Source organism: Nicotiana sylvestris, chromosome 10, assembly GCF_000393655.2.
Source record: "Nicotiana sylvestris chromosome 10, ASM39365v2, whole genome shotgun sequence".
Lineage (NCBI taxonomy): Eukaryota > Viridiplantae > Streptophyta > Magnoliopsida > Solanales > Solanaceae > Nicotiana > Nicotiana sylvestris.
In genome coordinates this window covers 143,891,060-143,913,703 of record NC_091066.1, presented here as the reverse complement: position 1 = coordinate 143,913,703, position 22,644 = coordinate 143,891,060, and the positions used below count along the sequence as shown (strand labels likewise).

Genomic DNA, 22,644 nt, shown 5'->3' with positions numbered 1-22,644 from the left:
ATTGTTCCGAAACAATGAATAACCCCATTTTATGAAACAACCAAATCCGTGTGGTGGGATTATTTCGTATTTTCCTTTCCAATTATGCCCACACTTATTATTCTATATTTCAATTTTACCCTTTACCCTATTATTTATTTTATATTCACCATAATAAGTACTTTGTCTCATCTTGTTTCTGTCGTGCAAGTCAACAGACGGTATCGTCTCTTTCCAGTTTCCAACCAACTTTTTACAGGTTAGGTCTCTTTCCAACGACGGTATCCTCTCTTTCATCTATTTTCGTGAGTGGAGTCGTTGTAGTCAATTCACTTTTGTAAACATATGAAATATAAATATCGACGACTATGAATTATAGTATTATTTCTGTTGCATCATTGCTCTTATTACGTCACTTTCCTTACATTGAACTACTTTATGTATTTGTCTGTTTGTTATCACTTTCATATCATTATGTATTTGTATAATTTACATCACTTTCATAGCGTTTTATGTTGAACTACTTCAGATTGCTAATGGGGTGTATTTGTCTGCTTGTTTTTTCTGTCAATTATTTGGTATTACTGCTGTCACTTTGTTGAATCTTTTCAGTATTTTTTCTGGTTAGTTCATCTATGATATTGGTTAATATATCTCACTTAATTTTATTATAGATGGCTGATCAGAATAATCAAAATAATAGACAGATATTGGAACAAGTGAGCTCTTTAGCTACATATGTTGCTTGCTTAGTAGCTATTTGGTTTTGGACTTATGTACGTGAAATTGAAAATGACCGACGTACGATCACACATGATATACGACTGGAAAGTGAACAAGTTAGACATGAATTATTGAGTCATTTATTCTCAACTGAACTTTGTCGTAATATTATTAGAATGACCCCTTTAGCTTTTACCGATTTATGTGAGATGTTAGTTAGAGAGGGTGATCTTAGACCAACACTTCAAGCTACAGTTGAAGAGCAAGTTGCAAAAACACTTTACCTGTTAGCGCATAATACGACAAATCGCGAGTTAGCTTTTATCTTTCGACGATCTGGGGAGTCGGTTAGTCGTCATTTTCATATTGTCCTACGAGCGATCTTGGGGTTATATGAAAAATTTATTAAACAACCTGATGGCTCTCAAGTTCCTTCTGAAATTGTCAGCAGCCCAAGATTCTACCCATATTTTAAGGTGAACACAAATACAATTTTATTGAACTTTTAGCTAAATTCAAGGTTGATTGCATATAATTTATTATAATAATGTCAGGATTGTATTGGTACAATTGATGGAACACATATACGTGTTAAAGTTTCACAACGTGAAGCACCTAGATATCGTGGAAGAAAAGATTATCCAACACAAAATGTATTGGCTGCATGCACATTTGATTTAAAATTCACATATGTGTTAGCTGGTTGGGAAGGGACGGCATCTGATTCAAGAATCATGAAAGAAGCGTTAAATAGACAAGCCCCGCTAAAACTTCCAGAAGGTAAATATTTTATATATTTATATAAGGAAAGTTAGATGTGATGAATAAATAATTAAAGCTTTTACTTTTTATCTTTAGGAAAATACTACCTTGTTGATGCTGGATTGATGTTGAGAAGTGGACTTATTATGCCTTATCGTGGGGAGCGATATCACTTGAAAGAGTATTCAAGAAATCCACCTCGAAATCCTCGTGAATTATTTAATCTGCGACACGCATCTTTGCATAATGCTATTGAACGAGCTTTTGGAGTTCTTAAAAAGAGATTTCCTATAATTTCTAGTTCAACTGAACCGTCATATGGTGTTGAAACCCAAAAGCTTATTATATTTTCATGTTGTATTTTGCACAACTACTTAAGAGGTGCAGATCCAAATGATGAGTTACTTGCACAAGTTGATACGAAGCTTATGAATGATAATGATGTGCATGAAGAACCACCAAATCCTAGGGAAAGTAGTGAGGAGTTTAGAAAGGGGGAGTTGATTAGAGATGGCATAACAGCTGACATGTGGGCTAATTATCAAGTTTAATCTTCTAGGAGAAAAAAAGTCAACAAATTTTTTCGTGTTTATTTATTTGATGTTGTTTGAAATTAATTTCGGCTATTGTTTAAATAAAATGTATTATGTACTATGCATTTATTTTATTTCATTTGGGCATTTATTTTATTTTATGTCTGCTTAATTTTTCATTAAGTCTTATGAATATCTCTTAATTATGTAGTTATCAATATGCCGAAAAAGTCAAAGGCATCCTCAAGCGACAAAAATCTTTCAGATAACACTGTTTGTATTTGGTCAAATGTTATGGATGATGCCTTAATTGATACATTCTATCATGAGCACACACTTGGAAACAGGGTTGGTGGAACTTTTACTCCACACGCGATTGATAATATAGTGAAAGAGATGCAATCAAAATTTCCAGATAAAGTTTTTAAGAAGGAGAGAGTTCACAACCGAATGAGAAATATTAAAACAAAATTTAGCAAGTGTTATGACACCTTTCAAAATGGGATGAGCGGGTTTGCATGGGATTCCAACACAAATATGTGGAATACTGAATCTGAAGTATGGGATCAATTGATACAGGTACATTAATTTTTAGCAGTTTTGTTCTTTCGCATAATCCACGATGATAACTTCAGTTCTTGTATTATCATTAACAAACTGGATTCTGATCTATGTTTATGCAATAAAACATGTTTATTTTGGGGTGGTGCATGGGAGGTAAGGATACTCTCATATCATTCTATAAGTTGCTAATAGAAAAGATGGATATATCCTCAAAAAGATAATATATGGTCAGCTTAACTGTTTTATCAAGATATAGAGGATAAATGCATTGTGTTCATGCTCAACTACTAGTCGAGAAGATGTGCTTGCTCTGTTTGAAATGTACAAGAATGAGACTGTTCTAAATAGTTATGGAAAAATCCTTGTTGGGTATCCAGTCTCATTTTTTGCATTATTATATTGTACTTTTTCTTTTGTGCAGGCTAAGCCTGAAGCTGCTGAATGGAGAAACAAGCCGATTAGAAATTATGATAAGCTAATTGAGCTATATGGAAGGGATAGAGCTACTGGAAAGCAAGCTGAGACTGGAGCAGATATGGTAAAAAGGGGTGCTTGTAATAATTTGAGAAAATTACGTGATAATCCATTGACTATTGATGGGGTAGATGAGCTAATTTCCATGAATGTTGCCTCTTTGGAAAATATCGAGGAACATGGACAACATGAGCAATATCAATCAACTCAGGAAGCACGTAAATCTAATGCATATTCAGAGGTACCGACTTCTAGCAGGAATAAAAAATCTAAACATGATCATCTTGAATGCATGACTGATATGTTGAGAGGTGGGATGAATAATTTGGCTAATACAATTAATCGCCTTTCAACTATGTCACCTATTCCTGAGAGTGAGATATGGCAAATGGTACAAGTGTTGGATTTAGAGCCTAGTATGCACATGAAAGCTTATATATTTCTTTGCAAACATGCAGACTTGTGCTGCACACTGATTGGGTGTCCATTGGAAGACCGCAAATTTCTTTTACTAACCTTGATGTCGTCACCTGACAATTGAGTTAGACTAAATATTTTTTGTGCTTTAGCTATTGAGGATTTTATAGACTTTGACTAGATCGATATGAATTTTATATGTCATGTTGCTAGAAATTTTTATTATATTATGCACTTTAAGTTCGGAATTATTTGAGATATGGAACAATATCATTCCACTTCATGTGTTTTCTCTATATTGTGGTTGTTTAGTTATCTTCTACTTGTGTCCGTATTAGATCTGATATATCATTTTTCAAAGAATAGCATTTAGTACTACATATTTTGACAAGTACATGCCATTTAATATGTAAATAGCAAAAAATAATCATAGATATAGATGCTTCGACCCTACCATTAGTCTAAGTGTTATACCTCTTTCTAACCTTTAATAAAATAATTGAGGGTATTTTAGTAAACTTAGCAGTACAGTACAATACAATACAGTCAAGCCAAACAATAAAGATGTTATTTAACAACATCAAACGATACAGTCTATCCAAACGTTGTATCCATCAAAACGATACAATACATTACAGTACAATACAATACGATACATTATAAAACGTTGGGGAACAATGATCCAAACACAGTGTTAGCAGTAGAAAGAAAACATGCACAAGAGCTTGGGGAAAAGAGCGGCGGCGCACAAAGAGATTTTCTGGGGAGATTTCTCAATATTTTCAAAGGCTTCAGGTACTATTAAACTTTGGAATACAATTTCAATTTATTTAGGCCAAGTAGTAATTATGAGATAGTATATCAATCATGATATGGTAATGATTGGAGCAATTAAAATCAAGTGTAAGAATATGAGTTCAAAGTTCAAACTGAGAACTCGTTATTAAGGGATCAAATGGACATTACCCATAAAAATACTGTTTGGTATCTTTAGTATTAATATATTTTAATTTTTATTCCAGAAGTATTATTACTACTCTATATGTACTACTTTGTGGGGAACTGTAATTTAATATTGAATAGAGTCAGATATTGAGATATGTTTATACTTTTAAGAATATGACATTGAGGTATATAGTAATGATGTATAATTACAAGCTTAAAATTTAGGAAAAATGAGAATTGACCCGTCAGTTGTCAATAAGATTGAAACTTAAACATGTATTTGAACTCATAAGATTATACGTAATCAAATTTTTGTGATTTACTTCAGGATTTTATTAGTTGACTTATAATTGACTTTAACTTTGACTTGTCCAAATATTATGAACATGGTTCACCTAAATTAATTCAGACATGTTATTGAGTATTTTGGATAGAGAGAGGACATGAAGGCTATTTAGTTGATGTTTTGGACGTTGCAAGGTCGGGGTCATGCAGAGGCGGATCCAGAATTTGATGGTTACGGGTGCCACTGTATTTAATATAAACTTACCAGTAGTCAAAAAAGTTGAATTTGAGTATACATGCATTTGGCCGGTTCGCTATATTTTAAATTAATTCGGTTCGGTTAGGTTCGATCCATTTTGAGTTAATTTGGTTTGCTTTACAAAATCTTTTGGTGCATAAATAATAGTACATGATAACAAAACTAAATATATTTGGTCCTTTCAAGAAAAAAATAATTTTAGCTAGATAAAAAAGAAAAATTATTAAAAATATATTCAAATAAAAAAATTTGAGACCAAGAACAAGAAAACATAGGCAAATATACTTTTATAATCTAAAGAATTAATAAAAATGAGATTGTATATGGAGGAAAAATATAAAAATGAACATAAAAGAAGTTAAGAAAAAGAGGAGAAAAGAAAACAATATGAAAAGAAGGAACATAAAAAAGAAAATGGCTCAATATGGGTGAGAAGAGGATCGATCTTGTGTATTATTGGGCTTGGGAAGGGCTACTTTGCCCATGGCACCTATAGCCATTTTGTGACCTAGAGTGCCACTAATTATTTATATACCTCTTCTACGTGAAATACTAGTGAAACACCAATCCGTACATGAAATTCTATCCGAGCGATCGGGTGGCGTACCACCCCGTCACCTCTACATAGATCCGCCCCTGGGTACATGCCATTTAGCGAGGTAAGTGAGACTTTAAGCTTTGATGCTTGCTTTTCTAAAACTCGTTTTGAAAGTGTGTTTTCTCTGCCTGGTCCATGTATTGGGACAAGCGTGCGCTTGGTAGAGTCGGTGGTCTTAGACTAGCCGCAAATATATTATTTTATGAAAAAAATATTATTTTATAAGTTGTTTGATAGTGTAATACGGCTATGCGCCATGATATTAAGTTTGATAAGGTTGTGCGCCATGATATTGAGTTTGATACGACTGTGCACCATGATATTAAGTTTGATACGGTTGCGCGCCATGATGTTGAGTTTGATACGGCTGTGCGCCATGATATTAAGTTTGATACGGTTGTGCGCCATGATGTTGAGTTTGATACGGTTGTGCGCCATGATGTTGAGTTTGATACGGCTGTGCGCCATGATGTTGAGTTTGGTACGGTTGTGCGCCATGATGTTGGAGCATTGTGTATGCCTTTGTACATCACCCGAGCATTGTGTATGCTATGTTACATATTTGAGGCATTGTGGTGTCATTGTGGACTCGTAAGTGTGTTGGTAAATTTCTTTCGCTGCAATTATGATAAGTCCTTAGTGGGTATCCTTGTTGGTTAATTCTTAATAACTCTGTTGATACACATATATTGAGTTATTGTATAATTATCATATTTACTATATTATTCATGTTTGCAGTGTGTTTGTATTTTCTAACACTTGTTCCAGAGGTATTTAAAGTGACGGATCGAGGATCTTACGGGGTTATATTTACGTATAACTCACTCCTTACCTGCATCTCTATGCAGATACCGTTGCGGGAGATAGAGGTAGTAAATGACGAGTTTGTTCGAGTGGATCCTATTGCTGAGGTGAGCCACCACATTGTTCGTGGAGGCTTTCGTTTCAGACTTACCTAGTTCGTGTTAGTTATTTCTTTTTTTCTTTGGGGTTTGCAAACCCGTCAATAAACCTCATATTACTCTGTTAGATTGAATGAGCTAGAGTTTTAGTGTGGGATTTGAGCTAGAGTTTTATTAATTGAATGATTGTTGATTTTTCTATCAATTGACTAGGGTATTGGCGATAATCATCTCCACTTTAATTATTAATAATATTATTAGGTCTGTATTTTTTCTTCCAGTGGTTGTGTAAATGGTTAAACGTTAAGAAAGGGGTTCGCCTGACATGTGGTGTTAGCTGAGTTAGCTGAGTGTCAGTCACGTCTATGGGGTAGTTTGGGACGTGACAACAAAAAAATAGAAAACTTGAAAAGCAAAATAATCAAAAGAAAGTTGCATAAAAATGAGTAAAGGAAGGAAAACAATGCATCATTTCAGGAATGGTAATAATGAGGAAAGGAATAGCTTGTGGTAGAATCTAGCAATGAAACTAATTCTTGCAGGTTTACCGTAACCTTCCGTCTTGTTGTTTACCGCTTGATCCTGACTCTATTATGTCAGTTTTACATGGAAAGACTTTTCTGTAATCCAAAAGGCACTTATGCAATTTCAATGACCCATTATAATGTATGTCATCAATCGTTGCAACTTTAATATTCCATTATAATGTCATCAATCGTTGCAACCTTACCTTTCATTAGTTGCGTTAGGTTTACCTTCTTAATTGCCATAATTAGGTATTTAAAAGGGGTAAAATGGTAATTTAATTTTTACATTAAGGAGTTCACACTTTTAATATAAATATTAGTCTCTATGTACGTGCCTCGCACGTAAATCTTTAGTCAATTATTTATATATAAGAGAGCAAAAATTAAATTTATTAATATAAATATATGAAAGAACAAGTTATTATATTTACTAAAAGTTACATACAAGAAGGAAAAATCATTAAAAAAAACAGTTGCCTTGGTAAAACTACAACAATCTTTTAAATTGAAAATCAATGATATTACTTATCAGTAACATAATATTTGATTTCAAAACCAATGAACATTATAATTAAAGCATGCTTTAAAAATCAATCATACTTTTCTATAAAAAAAAAAATCAAAAACTTTTCAAATTCCAAAGACATTCGCTCGACCAAGGGTTTTATATAATGGAAAGAAAAGAGTTTGAAAAATCTCTATCTCACATACTAATTCCCTTGCTAATTCACATCTGATTTTAATCTTGTAGTAGTAGAATTTGTTGCTTTTTATTCTTTGATAAGTTCGCCCCGTTTCTAAAAAAAAAGTCTGCGAACAATTGCTGCTAAAACAATTTTTTCTTGTTCGCGTAGATTATTTCTCTCTGTGTATCAATAGTAAAAGAATAATTTAGTTTTCACGGGTATGAAACTCGTGATAAAATTGCTTTTATAAGTAATATAGGAATACAAATAGATAAATAAAGAAGAAATTACATTATATATCACTTGGGCCATACAACCCATTCGAAAATAACCCATATTTGAAGCTCTTACCTGGCTTAGCCTAGATTGTATATGTTATGAAATTTAGTTTTCACCCAGTAGCCCACAATTTAAAACAACGATTTTAATATTTTAAATTTCAATTTCTCTGTTTCTCTTCCTCACGCTTTCTCAGAGCCGACGATAACCGACCTCCATTGTTGGGTTCAAGTACTTTTTCGAGCTTTCAATCTTATTTTCAGGTAATTTTCGTTTCATTTTATGCTTTTACCACAGTTTTGGTTTTGAATTTTGTTTTATTTTTAGTTTTTTTTTTGCTTTTCTGATTATGCCTATTTTCTTACAATGTTGTTGTGTTATTCGTTTGATTTTGTGTTCCTTCTATCTCAGTTCTAGGCTTAAACTTGATGTTTTCAGTTTGCATGCTTTGTTATTTCGAATTTTAGGGTAGAATTTTTTATTTTTTTATTTTTGTTACAATTTGGGAAAATTGGCCTCTGCTTTGTGTTCATGGCCTTTATTTTTGGTTCACTTTTGAGTTTTGTTACATTTTGATTTTTGTGTTTTCCTTCAGTTGTCTTCACTTTTGTTAAAACTTTGTTTGTTTGGTTTATTGTAGACAATGCGTTCAAAAATTCCTGCTTCTAAAAGCAAAATGAAGGTTGCTGGAAAAGACGTTAAGTTCGATTATGCGAAACGATTGAGGGACTTGCCCTCAAGCCCTGATTCTAAAGCTAATGTAAATGTCCAGGCGCCACATGATAATGATTTTGAGTCTCCTGCTCCTCCAAAAAACTCGCAACAAGAGAGCAGTCGAATGACTCGTTCGCAAACAAGGAATTCTCCCACTCTAGTTAAATCATCGAGGGACTTGCCCTCAACCCCTGCTTCTGAAGCGAATATGCATGTCCAGGCTCCCGATGATGATTTTGAGTCTCCTGCTCCTACAAAAAAGTTGCAACAAGAGAGCAGTCGAATGACTCGTTCGCAAACAAGTAATACTCCTACTCCGGTTAACATCGTTAGAATAAGGAGCAAGAAATGTGGGAGACCTGAAAAATCAAAAGAAAAGCTAAAAGTTGATTTGGTTAATGAAGATGATGTAGTCCCCAATGTTAAACCGGAAAGGAGAAAAATCAAGGACGATGGTGAGAGTGGTCTTGATTGCATATCGAAAGAACAAAGGTTTGCTATTCGCTGCAAATTGAATGAGAGAAAAGCTAAGTTGAAGGTATTCCATGTGTTGCTATTAAATTATACATGCTTATACAATTTTATACAAAGTTATACAGGTGTTTATACATCTTTATACAAGTACTACTACACTGATTTATACATTTTTATAAAACTTTTTAGTATAGTTTTTGTTCCTGATCTATTTCTTGTTATTTTTTCCATATGCAAGGTTGGGGACTTCTATATACAACCAGTTGATTATTTCCACAACAGGATTAGTTCCCATACTGAAACTGATATTGTGAGCATTTTGAAGCAATGTTTGACTGACACGCAGTTTCAAATGTTCCGCGCTAGTTGTTTTGGGTACTTCTTGGACCTCCCTCAATTTAAAATTCAAAATCAACTTATTCATTGTATATTATTGAGGAAAGTCATCCCAGGACGGGAAAGGGAGTTGTGGGTGAAAATTAATGGTTGTTTGCTGCATTTTGCCATTGAAGAGTTTGCTGTTATCACTGGTTTGAAGTGTGTAGAAGACGACACCACTTTCTATGACAAACCAGATGTTAATAGGTTGCTAAAAGAGTACTTTTCAGGAGATGGAAAAAAGGCTATAACGAGGGGGCAGCTTCTTGATCGCTTCAAGAAAAAGGACTGGAAGTCGGACGAAGATGCGTTCAAGATGGCCTTGATGGTGTTTGTCCATCATTTCATATTCTCAGATGCCAATAATCATGGAAACAACAAAGATGATTTTGATGTCATTGAAAGTGGTCAATATCAGACGTATGCTTGGGGAAAAAAGTCATTTGAAGATATTTTAAGGACAATGAGGGACAGACAATGTGACTATTTGACAATGTATAGGCTTGGAGGTTTGCCACTTGCATTATAAATATGGTTTTTTGAGTGTTGCTCTATGGTTGACAAGCATCTAGCTGTTCGCGTTGGCACAAATGTGCCACGCATTCTTAATTGGAAAGTGATTGAAACTCCAACATATACGGATTTGACTGGCAGGGTGATCATGTGTAGTATCGACAAGGTAAACATTTTGTACCATAATACTTCTTCATATATGATTTCAGTTTTTCTGTATGTATATTTATGAATATGTCACAATTTCCTTTTTCTACTATTGTAATCCAGTTTTTCTTCTTGTAGTTGAACTATAGGAATATTTCCCCTACTTGTAAAGAGATGTCAACTCTGAATATCGACACACTTTTTGAAGTTAATGCCGATGATGTTGCATCAGGGTAGGTGCCTGTGGTGCCTGCCTTTCACACTAATGATTCTGTCGCTACATCTCCACCTTGTCCTCAGAATATGGAGCAACAGTCTAAACGAACTTATCCTCAGAATACGGAACAACAGTCTAAACGACCTTTTCCTCATAATATGGATCGACAGCCTAACCCGAGTTATGATCCTTTGGTGCGCATTGATCTGTTGAATGCTGAAGTTGAGAGGTTAAGGAGTGCTGTTGGAAAGGTACCGGACCTTTAGCTTTTCTGTAGTTTATCAGTACTTTTTGTATATACATGATTTTTTGGTTATAAACATGGTTGTTGATTTGCTTTTTTTTTTTTGTAGTTGACTGATACAGTAACGACACTCAACAATTATGTAGCTTCTTCCTTTGAAAAAGTGTTCAGTTTTCTGAATATGAAGGAAAACAAGCAAACGAGGGAGGATGTTACTGATTCTAAGGTAATTGTTTACTGATAAAACCAAATCACTCAACAGTTATGCATTCTCTGAATCATCACTCAACATGCCTTTTCTTTCTATTATTTTTTATTAGATTCCTCAGCGCATGTCTGAGGACAATACATCTGGTCTCGGCGAATTTGATGGCTATCAATATGATGTTGTTGCTGACTTTGTCAATCAAGTGAATCAAGATAACGTGCTAGCTGACGAGGGAGTTATTGATGGTGTTGATCATGGTATTTGTTCTGCATTTTATCTTTTTTTGTCTGATTTTTCTTTTCTTCATTTTTAAAGTTTTTTTATTATTTGTTTTCTCTGTCTAAAGGGCAACATGTGATGTCAAGGGTGGCACATTTTGGGATGACATTGGCGATGAAGATTTAGCTGCGCTACAGATGTCCCAAATTGTGCTTCACAAACAATCCATCATAGACGTAGAAGATGATTACATTTCTCCTGAACAGTCAGTTCGACAGAAAATACCAGAAAAATATGCCAAATCTCCATATTTGCCAGTTTTGATTCAGGAGCATCAGGATCGGCGCACAAGATTATTTTTGATATCAAACATCCTTTCACGATCGAAATTGATGATTTTGATCCATTGTCACCATTGGCTAAAGAGTTTTGCGCGTTTGTTGATTATGGGATGGATACGAGGCGAAAGTATCTTCACTTTCTTTAATCTTTCATGTTCTGATTTTATACTTGTCAATGAATGTAGTTCTGATTACTTTTTATTTTTTGTGATTTGAAGTGCCAAAAATATATATCCCGATGAAGTAAATAAGCTTGCAGAAGCTTTTACTTTTGACTCGTGTCATGTGACCATGAAGGATTGGTTTCACTCACTTGCATATTGTGGTCGACCTTTGATTGACACGATATTTAATCAATTTTTGTTCTAATGCCTTTTTTTATTTGTTGCATATCTTTATTGTTTGAGACCCCCATAGTGTATACATAGCTTTGTATAATCACAGTATAAGATTGTATAACCTTGTATAAATATGTATATCTCTGTATAATAGTGTATAAATTTCTATATTTAAAAAATCTGGTAGTGATAGTTGTTCTGTTTTATTTCTTGTCTCAGCACTTGGATGTCCTCTTTTATTATTTGAGGAAGAGGGGAAAATATGGGCCGAGTGTCGCCATGCGGTTTACTAAAACAGACTTTGCCTTTGGTAACAAAATCAACTCCCTGTATAAAGATTTCAAAGTAAATGAAGATCCTTCGGTGATTCCTGAAGGGAATGAGATAGAAGAGTACATTAGAGGATATTATTATGATGCAAATGTACCGTGACACACTGTTGACCACGTCTTATTCCCTATCTTTGTGAAGCGCAGAAGAGCAAAATTGGGCCATTGGGTTTTGGGGTTGTTTACGTTCATAGATAGGTGCATCCACATATATGACTCTAACCGTGGAGCTATTAATGATAGACTTGTTTTGGATGCTGCATTACCTTATGCAATTCTGATACCTTACTTCTTGAAGAGTTCTGATTTTTATGTCGAGAAGAAGGGCATTGATTGGAACAATGGTGCATATACTGATAAATCCCATTCTGATGCTTTGTAGATTAATCTGGTTAATAATGTGCCCCACCAGATCAAATGGTAGGTTAATCTCAATTGTTTTACTATTTTACTATTAGTGTACCTATTTGAATCTGATTTGTTTCTTTTTAATTACAGTGATTGTGGGGCTTTTGTTGCTGGCTTTGCTGAGTATTTCATCCTTGGTAAGGAAATTCGAAAAGATAATTTTGACATTGAGACACTTCGCACCAGGTGGAGATCTCTGTTGTGGGATTATGGAAGGAAAAAATAGCAGTCCGGTGCAATTAGTGGTGATGAAATCACAGGGAGACTTTTCAGGAAGAGGAAGAGGGGACGACCGAGAAAGTAGTTCTGTTTTTTCCATTTTACTGTAGTTTTTCTATGTATCAAGAGTTGTTGCATAGTTTTGTCTAAGTACTATTCTACTACTTGTGAGATAACCTTAAAGGATATTATAGATGTTTTTATTTTTGTGTAATTTGTGGTAGTCATTACACGTTGTGGCTGTGAATGAATTACATTTTAATGAATATTTTCATAAGAGAATGTGCCTTGGCCTAAAGCAACCTCAAAAGCTAGCTACAATTATTTAAGATCATATAAGGAGACCAAATCTCCCATTTCCCAGTTACCAGCGATGGACAATTCAACATATGGCATGACAGACTTACAAATACACACGCACTTGATGAGGAATAGCAAAAATTATCTACACCTATGGAATAATTTTGAGGAAATTTTGAAATTTAATAATGGACAAATCTGATGTTTCCAGTTCAAAATCTTAACGAATAGTGAATCTGCCCCTTCACCCTTCAATACTTAATTGCTTGTGAAACTTAACTACTCAACATTTATAACTCTATTGTTTGTGAAACTTAACTACTCAACATGACAACAACTGTAATAGGAAGTGTTATATTTCCAACTATTTATTTTGGTCGATTTTTACATGTTTTTCTATTGTGACCACCTTGTCCACACATAGAACATGAAAACGCCCTCGTAGACTCTTTTTCTGAAGCAGGTCTGAGTCTTTCGTTTCTTGTCCTTCCTGCATTCCTTCTCCCTTTAGGTGGTAGGATCACATCTTCCATCACCTCTATTGGGATTACCCATAAACTCTTATCTGGCATCAGATTCACTGGAAATTCATAAGTTCTAAGGAGTTTATCCTTCTTATAGTAAAAAGAGCAATACTGTCCAGGTTTCAGCTGCTGGTTCTTCAAAACCGCCCAAGCATGCGGACATGGAAGTTCATCCATTTGAAATTTTCCGCAACTGCATGTTCCCTCTTCAAGGCACACTATGTTTCGCCTTACCCCTTCAAATACAATATATAACTGCTCCGCAGCACGACTCACTTGGAAAGATTTTTTTTTAAAAAAAGTTAAAGAACATTATACATTAATATATAGAGTTATACATAGTTATACAAGCAGTAAAATGCAAGTCAGCAGTGCCAAGCATCATTATATTTGATTAATTTTACCGTCATTTGCTCCGATGCAATCAGATTTTCCCGAAGGAGTTTGTCATACTTTTCACCAAGCTCTGTAGATGTCTCCATTGCACTTTTTCTGTTTTTGTTATTCCACTGTTGTAGCAAATTTGTCATGTACTCCAGCAATCGCATTACTAGTAACTCTCTAGCATCCCTGTTAGCTGCATTAATTGACTCTGCAATATTGGAAGTCATTACCATGACCTTTTCACTTTGGAATATGCCCTAGACCACCTTTCGTAGCCAACTTCGAACAAGTAAGGTTGCACCCTCGGATCAATTTTGCACATCTCTGTCATATGATACTCAAACTTCTCTATCGTGTAAGCTCTAGCCAAAGCAAAGAAGATATCCTTCAATTGTTTGTGATGTTTCTTGATTGTGCGCTTTACATTCTGCCACAAGTGAAAATGCAAATACAGTGTGGTACTTCTGGGTACACAGCTTTTGTGGCATTGAAGATGCTTTCATTTCTATCTGAAACTATACACATCCCTTCCCTAACTCCAAAAGTGACCTTTATCTGGACAAAGAACCATTCCCAAGATTTGTTATTCTCTGAATCTACAATTGCATATGCAAGTGGAAGGATTTTTCCTGTTTATATAAAATAGATATTAGGATTCAGACAATTATACAAATCTTATACACAGTTATACACAATTATACAACTTTATACCAACTGCAAATTTTATAAAAACAACAGTTGTGAAATCCTATACACTTTTATACATGAAACTACAATATTATACAAACTGCAGAAACAAGGTAGATGCAGTCAACTCACCAGCTCCATCCTGTGTGCAAGCAGTCAAGATGGTACCCTTATATGCTGCTTTAAGGAAACTTCCGTCAACAACCATTATCAGTCTGCGATGTTCCCAGCCCTTGATAGATGCATATAGCGAAACATATGCATAAAGAAAGCATCCATCTTCTGATTTGTGCAACTTTGTAACCGTTCCTGGATTTGTTTGCTCCAACATATAAAAATACTTCGGCAACTCCTTATATGAATCACTCGGACTCCCTCTTATCATTGCCATTGCTATCTCTTTAGCTCCCCATGCTTTCATGTTGCTCACTTCAATCCCGTGTTGCTTTTGTATGTCCTCTATTATATCATTTGCGGTGTAAACCTTTTTTGGATTAACATACTTATCCTTGACTATACTAGCAATTACACCTGAAGTAGTTTGACGTTGTGTTAAGTATCTTTCACCATAGCCGCATGTGTGATTATTATTGTAACTTCTCACTTTGAATATGTTTGCCTTGAAAACGGCAGAAGATTTGAAACTCCAAGCACAATTGTCATCCATACTGTCACACCTCCTTTTTACCGCGCCCGCGGGGCGCGTGGGGAGTTTTCTCCAATTGAAGGACAGTCGAAACGGGATTTATTTAATTATTTCAGAGTCGCCACCTGGGAATTTTAAGGCGTCCCAAGTCACCGGTTTTAATCCCTGAATCGAGGAGAATATGACTCTGTTTATTATTCTGCGAACCAGAAATCCTGAGTAAGGAATTCTGTTAATCCGGAAGAAGGTGTTAGGCATTTCCGAATTCCGTGGTTCTAGCACGGTCACTTAACTGTTTTTATTATTGGCTTAATTATTTTTTTGATTTTACTAAATACGTTTTTTTTATTTCATGATTTTACTACCGCTTTTACTTATTATTTACAATTATATAAACGAATTACGCGTACGTATATTCGTATTATATACCTTCCATAATTACGGGGATCATGTCACGCATACGTGTACACAATATAATTGACCATATTATATCCTTTATTACAAATTCATATGTTCGTGATTTAAAATAAAATTAAGAACGTCACCACCCTTATATTTAAACAGTGAACTGCACATCCCGGGTTATATGAAATTTTTTTTTACATCCTCGAAGAAATCCCTTTTATTAAATATTCGCTCGAAATTGCGCGTACGCATAATCCGATTTTGCTTTTAAAAATATAATCAGGGTACGCGAACGCATCCCTAATTGCGCAAAATATTTGTAATAGTATTATGGATTTTTCACAAATTGTTTGTTATATCTACACATTTTATATGAAAATCCTGAGGAATTCACATTTTTAGGATGCCTTTAATTTTTTTTTTTAAAGGATTCACAATTTATTAAATATTGCCCGTCGATTATAATTTCCGAGTATAAATTATATTCATCCACACTATTCTGATTCAAAGAAAAGAATAAAAATATGATTAATACTGTTTTTAGCAAATACAACATATATATATGCCAAAGAATGAATTGTATATGAAACTAACAAGAATGATTTATGAAGGGAAGAAATATTTTTTGAAGAATTTTTATTATTTTTATTTAGTGCAAATTCTATTTCTACTTACCATTGATATAAAGTATTGCAATTTATGCTTGTACACCTCATTTCATTCTCATATACTTGCTTTTAATCTAATAGGCCTAATTGTTTGGTTAATTTATTTATGAGGGTAAATAGGCATCAAGTTGATAAGAAAAGAATTATTATACAAGATGATTCAATAAAATTGCCTTACATGCAACCTAACTGTATGTCGTAAACATCGTAACAAGCTATATCATATCACTTTTCGCCAATGGTTATACACGCATCTATTATCTTATACATGAAAAACACCACCAACACCATTTTAATCTTATTTAACAATAAATGTTACTAGTGTAGTTTTCTTGATATTTCTACATTACTCTTTACTTAGCTAACAACACCAAAAAAAATTTAAATAATGGCCAACATTCATGCCCTATTCCCTACCTTGACAACTTAATTATAACCTCCTTTAATGAAAATTTAGAAATTAACCTTATTACAACACTTATACAAACTTCAAGAAATGACATTTAACTTACAGTCATCCCGTCAACATATACTACTTATTTAATCATGAAACAAAGCTGAATTTTTAACTAAAGAGCTCAAATGAATAGAAGATAGTATTACAATTCAAACTTTATTTATTGTCATGTTGAAACCCTTCACAACATAGGTTTTAAAAGATATGTACCTGGCAATGAAGGAAGAAGGAGTTAAGATTTCAGCAGTAGCAGCAGTAACAAATTCAGCAGAATAGCAGTATACAGCAAGTCTGAACAAGACCCGTTAACCCAGATGAACAGTGACAGAAACTTGAGGAAAAATTTCAGATTCAAACTGAACAATATCCACAAACAAACAACGGACAGATTCTAGAATAACATTTTTCAGATTTCAGTTTCTTTCCTATTTCAAATTCACATTCCTAATTTTCTGTTTCTGCATTTGTATCTGTTTTAGATTGTGTGTGTGTGTGGATATTCTCTTTTTGTTTCTTTTTCTGTTTTCTTCCTCTCTTTCCTCTTCTTACAAAATAATCTGATTTCTGTTTCTGATTCTATTTCTATTTCTTCCTTTCTTTCTGTTTTTCTCAAATGTATCTGTATTTTTCTCTCTCTTCAAAATCTGCCTTTTAAATCATATTTTTCTCTCTCTCAATTCCCTCTTAAAATCTGATCTCTATCTTTCTTCAAAATCTGTATTCAAAATTTGACCTCTTAAAATCTGTTGGCTTCCTGTATTTATACAGGTCTGTCCCTTTCTTTTTAAGTGCTGGCTGGACCCTTTTCTTCTTTTAAAATCAGAAAGTTCCATTAAAAACTGCTTTTGAATACTTTAAATGATCTTATCCTGATTTTAAGCAGCCCCATTACCCTTTGTTCCCCATTATTATCTTAAACTATAGCCACTAACATTCCACTTTCAGCTCACTATTATTATCAGATTACCTTCACTGTTTTACCCCAGAAATGCCCCTGAAATCTTGTTGTAATCACTGTTATTACTGCCCTTAAATTCAGAATCTATTACAAAACAGATTTTAAAATCTGTCCAGGCTTAATTATCCTTCTGATTTAAACAACTAGAACCAATCCTAGACAAATTCTTAAGATAATTGTATCTACCTAACCCTTGTAAGCTTGAATTCAAACTTAACATCACAACAACATTACACTGAATTCAGTATAATAATTCAAACTAAACTTTAACTTTGAACAAAAATCAAACAAACACAGGAGCATTGTCAATATACTGACAATGCCCTGAAACTCAATGTTCAGAAATCAACATATACACACCATTGACAAACTTTCTGACTTATTAAACGAGAATCAATTAATTGGGAAGAACTAATTGACTGATTTCAATGATAATCAATTCCAAACAGATAAACAGGGTATTACAAACAGCATTAATGGCAATAAGAATTTACAAAACAACTAATCGACGAACTTAATCGAGTCGATTACACATATTATAAACACTCATAAACAACAGAAACAATAGTATAATTCTGATCAAATAGACGAGTATGAGACAGTATAACAAAATTGACTAGAAAATTATGAAAAATTAAACAGACTAATGAAACAAACATAGAATACATGTAGAATACACATAAGAAACAGAAAAATTACCTCTGAACCTTTAAATTCAACCGGACTCAAACTCAACTTGGGTTCGGGCTTTTTGAAATCAAACAGACCTTAGTCGAAGTATTTTCAACTGAAAATACTTTGACTAAGGTCGATTAAACCTCAATCTTTCGTTTGAATTGAAAATGATTCCAATCTTGGAAAATTTAGGGTTTCAGATCTTGGATTTTAAATCCGAACACTTCTGGGTAGATTCGAATCAAACCAATGATGACACAAGGGTGAGGGAAGCCTAGGGGTGATTTGGTGTTAATTTGAACGGGATCTGAGTGAATTCATTTTTGATTCGAACCTTCAAAAGAAGATTCGAAGAGTTCTGAGGGGATTCAAACCAAACCAACACTAGATCCATAACGAGGCATGCTAGGGGGTGCTATGGTGTTAACTAGGGGCTGTTTGGTTTAGATCTGAGCTTGGCTTGATTCTTCAAATGAAGATTCGAGAACCTTCAGGGAGATTCGAGCCAAGCAGATAACATATTCGGATAGAGGGTGTTTAGGGGGTTCTGGGGTGTTATTTTGGTGACCGGCGGCGTTGTTGCCGCCGGGTTTCAGGCGGTGGGGATGTTAGGGCGGCTAGGGTTAGGGGTTTGTTTGAGGAAGACGATGATGAACAGTGGAGAGAGGGGGTGTTAAGTTAGGGGGCCGGGGTAGGGGTTTGGACTTATATAGGGACGGGGTGGGTTGATGCTGACCGTTAGATCTAGTAGAATGAAAGGTCAGGATTTATCCACTTAACCAAACGATGTCGTTTGGTTTAAGCTGGGGGGACGGGTTGAACTGGGTATCGGATCGGGTAATGATTACGGGTTAGGTTCGTGGGATCTCAGTCGTTGGTTGCCTTTGATCCAACGGTCACTGATAAACTACGACCAAACGCTGTCGTTTTGACTCGTTTGAATAAGACCGGATCTGGGCTGCCTGGATTGGGCTGAGGGGGGGGGTAACTTGGTTTTGGGCCTGGATTTTAATCCAGGTCCGATATTTTTTTATTTTTCAATTTATTTTTTATTTTTCTAATTTAAATTTCTAATTTTAATTATAAAACAACTTTAACTTCTAAATAATATTAATCACATAGTGGAATATTTAAAATAGAACAAAATGCATATTTTTGTGATTTTATTTTGAATCAATGCATAATTAAATCCTAGATATGCATGCAACATGTATTTTATTTTATTTTTCATTTTATTATGGCAACGTAAATATTTACGGATATAAGACAAATATTTAACAAACATAACGCAAATTCAAAAATTGCACAGTAAAAGAAATTTATTTTATTTTTGATTTATTTTGGAGTAGTTTTCGTAAGGCAAAAATCACGTGCTCACAGTTGCCCCTCTTTGTGCGGAAACTCGAAGAGTTTTCGTGCAAAGATAAAGTGAGCGGATACGAGCGATTTTTGCCCGTTCAAATACTCCGTGGGAAGCATTTTTTGAAAGATTTGACCAAACCTCTGCTTCAAAGGTTTCCTACATATCCTTGGCTATAAAGGAATCAGGTCTATGTAGTTCGGGAAGTTTTGGGTAGCTGGGACTACCGTGGGACTGTGATGTTACTGCTGCTTTGTGCTGTTTTTACTGCTTGCTGAACTCCTTATTACACCTTACTTCAAAGGTAATACAAAAAGCTAAACTAGACTATGGTACATGAATTATAAAATTTTATCTAGATCATGCCCTTGCGTTTCTTGTTGTCTTGATATCTTGGTGACTCTTGTGCATTTGGCTTATTCCGTATTCCTTTTCATTGTGTCCCATATTTTCTTTATCTGTTTGGGATTCTTCTTGTTTCCTGCTGGGGACTTTGTTGGATCACTCTGCTTTATTGATTCTAAATGTGCTCCTTTCTCATATGAGCGGGCTTTTGACTTCAATACTTCAATTGTATTCCGTTGTTCTCCAGGTGGGTGCCTAACTACGGATTCATCCTCATTCTCCAGGTGGACGCCTGACTTCTTCAATTCTTTGTCCTCGTTCTCCAGGTGGATGCCTGACTTCTACAATTCTTTCATCCTCATTCTCCAGGTGGACGCCTGATTTCTTCTTAAATTCTTCATCCTCATTCTCCAGGTGGATGCCTGACTTCTTCAATTCTTTGTCCTCATTCTCCAGGTGGACGCCTGACTTCTTCAATTCTTTGTCCTCGTTCTCCAGGTGGACGCCTGATTTCTTCTTTTCTTTGTCCTCATTCTCCAGGTGGATGCCTGACTTCTTTTAACTTCTTCATCCTCATTCTCCAGGTGGACGCCTGATTTCTTTAATTCTCATCCTCATTCTCCAGGTGGACGCCTGATTTCTTCAATTCTCATCCTTATTCTCTAGGTGGACGCCTGATTTCTTCAATTCTCATCCTCATTCTCCAGGTGGACGCCTGATTTCTTCAATTCTTCATCCTCGTTCTCCAGGTGGACGCCTGACTTCTTCAATTCTTATCCTCATTCTCCAGGTGGATGCCTGATTTCTTCAATTCTCATCCTCATTCTCCAGGTGGACGCCTGATTTCTTTAATTCTCATCCTCATTCTCCAGGTGGGCGCCTGATTTCTTCAATTCTCATCCTCGTTCTCCAGGTGGACGCCTGATTTCTTCAATTCTCATCCTCATTCTCCAGGTGGACGCCTGATTTCTTCAATTCTTCATCCTCGTTCTCCAAGTGGATGCCTGACTTCTTCAATTCTTATCCTCATTCTCCAGGTGGACGCCTGATTTCTTCAATTCTCATCCTCATTCTCCAGGTGGACGCCTGACTTCTTCTTTAATTCTTCATCCTCATTCTCCAGGTGGACGCCTGATTTCTTCTTCTCATCCTCATTCTCCAGGTGGACGCCTAACTTCTTTAACTCTCATCCTCGTTCTCCAGGTGGACGCCTGATTTCTTTAATTCTCATCCTCATTCTCCAGGTGGACGCCTGATTTCTTCTTTTCTTTTCATCCTCATTCTCCAGGTGGACGCCTGATTTCTTCAATTTCTCATCCTCATTCTCCAGGTGGACGCCTGATTTCTTCTTTTCTTTGTCCTCATTCTCCAGGTGGACGCCTGATTTCTTCTTTTCTTTGTCCTCATTCTCCAGGTGGACGCCTGACTTCTTCTTTTCTTTGTAAGTGTCCTGACACAAATGTTGTTTTTGCCCCTGTTTTAAATCAAAGAAAACTTCGTTAGTTTAAAGCGGGGTGGTTAACTGGGGTATTCTTGATGATGGTGGGGCTTCTTCTTCGTCTTGTTTTATTGCCTTGGAATGGTTGAAAAAGACTGTTTTGTCCTTGTAATTGATCCTTGACTATAGGATTCCCCTCTGTATGTTTTCCTTCAAACCCTTTTAACCGTAATCATATGTCTCTCCTGACATTGCTGATCCACTTTTGATTTCACTTTTCTTCCTCCCATATCTTATTATTTTTATCTCCCGCCTTTCATAGCCGTTTTTTGCATCATGTAATCCTGAATCTTGGTAGTATACCCTGACATTCCTTCTTATTTGTTTGGAATAAAACTTATCTCAAAACTTTAGAAAAGTAAGATTATTAGTGACAAAACACGCTGATTTCGACAATTATAGAATGAAAAGAAAAATCCAAATTTGGATGACTGTTGGAGAAGGAATAAAAACTTATCTGATGGGAGTTACTGGCACCAATGATCAGGGTATGCATTTTGGATTAATCAACCCAGTATTTTAATCAATCTCCTTTTAATTGTCTTATTTTTGTTTTCCCCAAAATTCCCGTAATCCAACTTCATTTTTCATTTTACAAATCTGTTGGACTTGCAATATCTCAAAGAGTTTTCACCGATAAACCTTCCTCATTAGTTCATTTCTTACTTCTTTTTCACCTTACGGTGCCTGCGAAGGTTTTCACCAATAAGACTCTCTCATTTTACTTTCTCTCAACTTCTCATCTTATGGTGCCCGCGTGGGTTTTCACCTATAAGACTCTCTCATTTTTACCTTATTTTCTTGTTCGTACCAGAGTGTTATGAACCATCTTCATTTGCTTGATTCAGCATTTTTCTGAGATTGATCAAAAGGTCTTTTTGGTATGTGGTTGGAAATGGAAAGGTATCAAAAGCTAAACAGTTTTGATATGGGTTTAAAATTACAACTCTTGGAATCTTTTCTTATTTCTGCCCCAGTTTCTTGATTGGGGTCTCTTGATGTTTTCTTTTCGTGCACATTATGTATATTGTGCACCCTATGACCGAGCCATGAGG

At 35.1% G+C, this 22,644-nt stretch overlaps 2 protein-coding genes across 2 annotated transcripts; one reads left to right on the top strand and one right to left on the bottom strand.

Annotated features, from left to right (window-relative positions):
- The first annotated feature begins 653 nt into the window (after window positions 1-653).
- LOC104244499 (protein ALP1-like) lies at window positions 654-2,015 on the top strand. Its single transcript, XM_070159715.1, has 3 exons — window positions 654-1,049; window positions 1,257-1,482; window positions 1,561-2,015. Exons 1-3 carry the CDS (start codon window positions 654-656, stop codon window positions 2,013-2,015), a joined length of 1,077 nt encoding a protein of 358 aa, XP_070015816.1.
- A 12,101-nt stretch (window positions 2,016-14,116) lies between these two features.
- On the bottom strand, window positions 14,117-15,244 carry LOC138880063 (uncharacterized). Its single transcript, XM_070159714.1, has 4 exons — window positions 14,710-15,244; window positions 14,602-14,604; window positions 14,440-14,519; window positions 14,117-14,317 (listed from the first exon to the last, which is right to left on the bottom strand). Exons 1-4 carry the CDS (start codon window positions 15,242-15,244, stop codon window positions 14,117-14,119), a joined length of 819 nt encoding a protein of 272 aa, XP_070015815.1.
- Between the last annotated feature and the right edge of the window lie 7,400 nt (window positions 15,245-22,644).

Coding starts and splice junctions, on each gene's coding strand:
- LOC104244499 (XM_070159715.1), top strand. CDS start 654: ATGGCTGATCAGAATAATCAAAATAATAGACAGATATTGGAACAAGTG. Junction 1,050..1,256: donor TTCGACGATCTGGGGAGTCG/GTTAGTCGTCAT, acceptor TAATAATGTCAG/GATTGTATTGGTACAATTGA. Junction 1,483..1,560: donor CCCGCTAAAACTTCCAGAAG/GTAAATATTTTA, acceptor TTTTATCTTTAG/GAAAATACTACCTTGTTGAT.
- LOC138880063 (XM_070159714.1), bottom strand. CDS start 15,244: ATGGATGACAATTGTGCTTGGAGTTTCAAATCTTCTGCCGTTTTCAAG. Junction 14,318..14,439: donor GGTTCTTTGTCCAGATAAAG/GTCACTTTTGGA, acceptor CACTTGTGGCAG/AATGTAAAGCGCACAATCAA.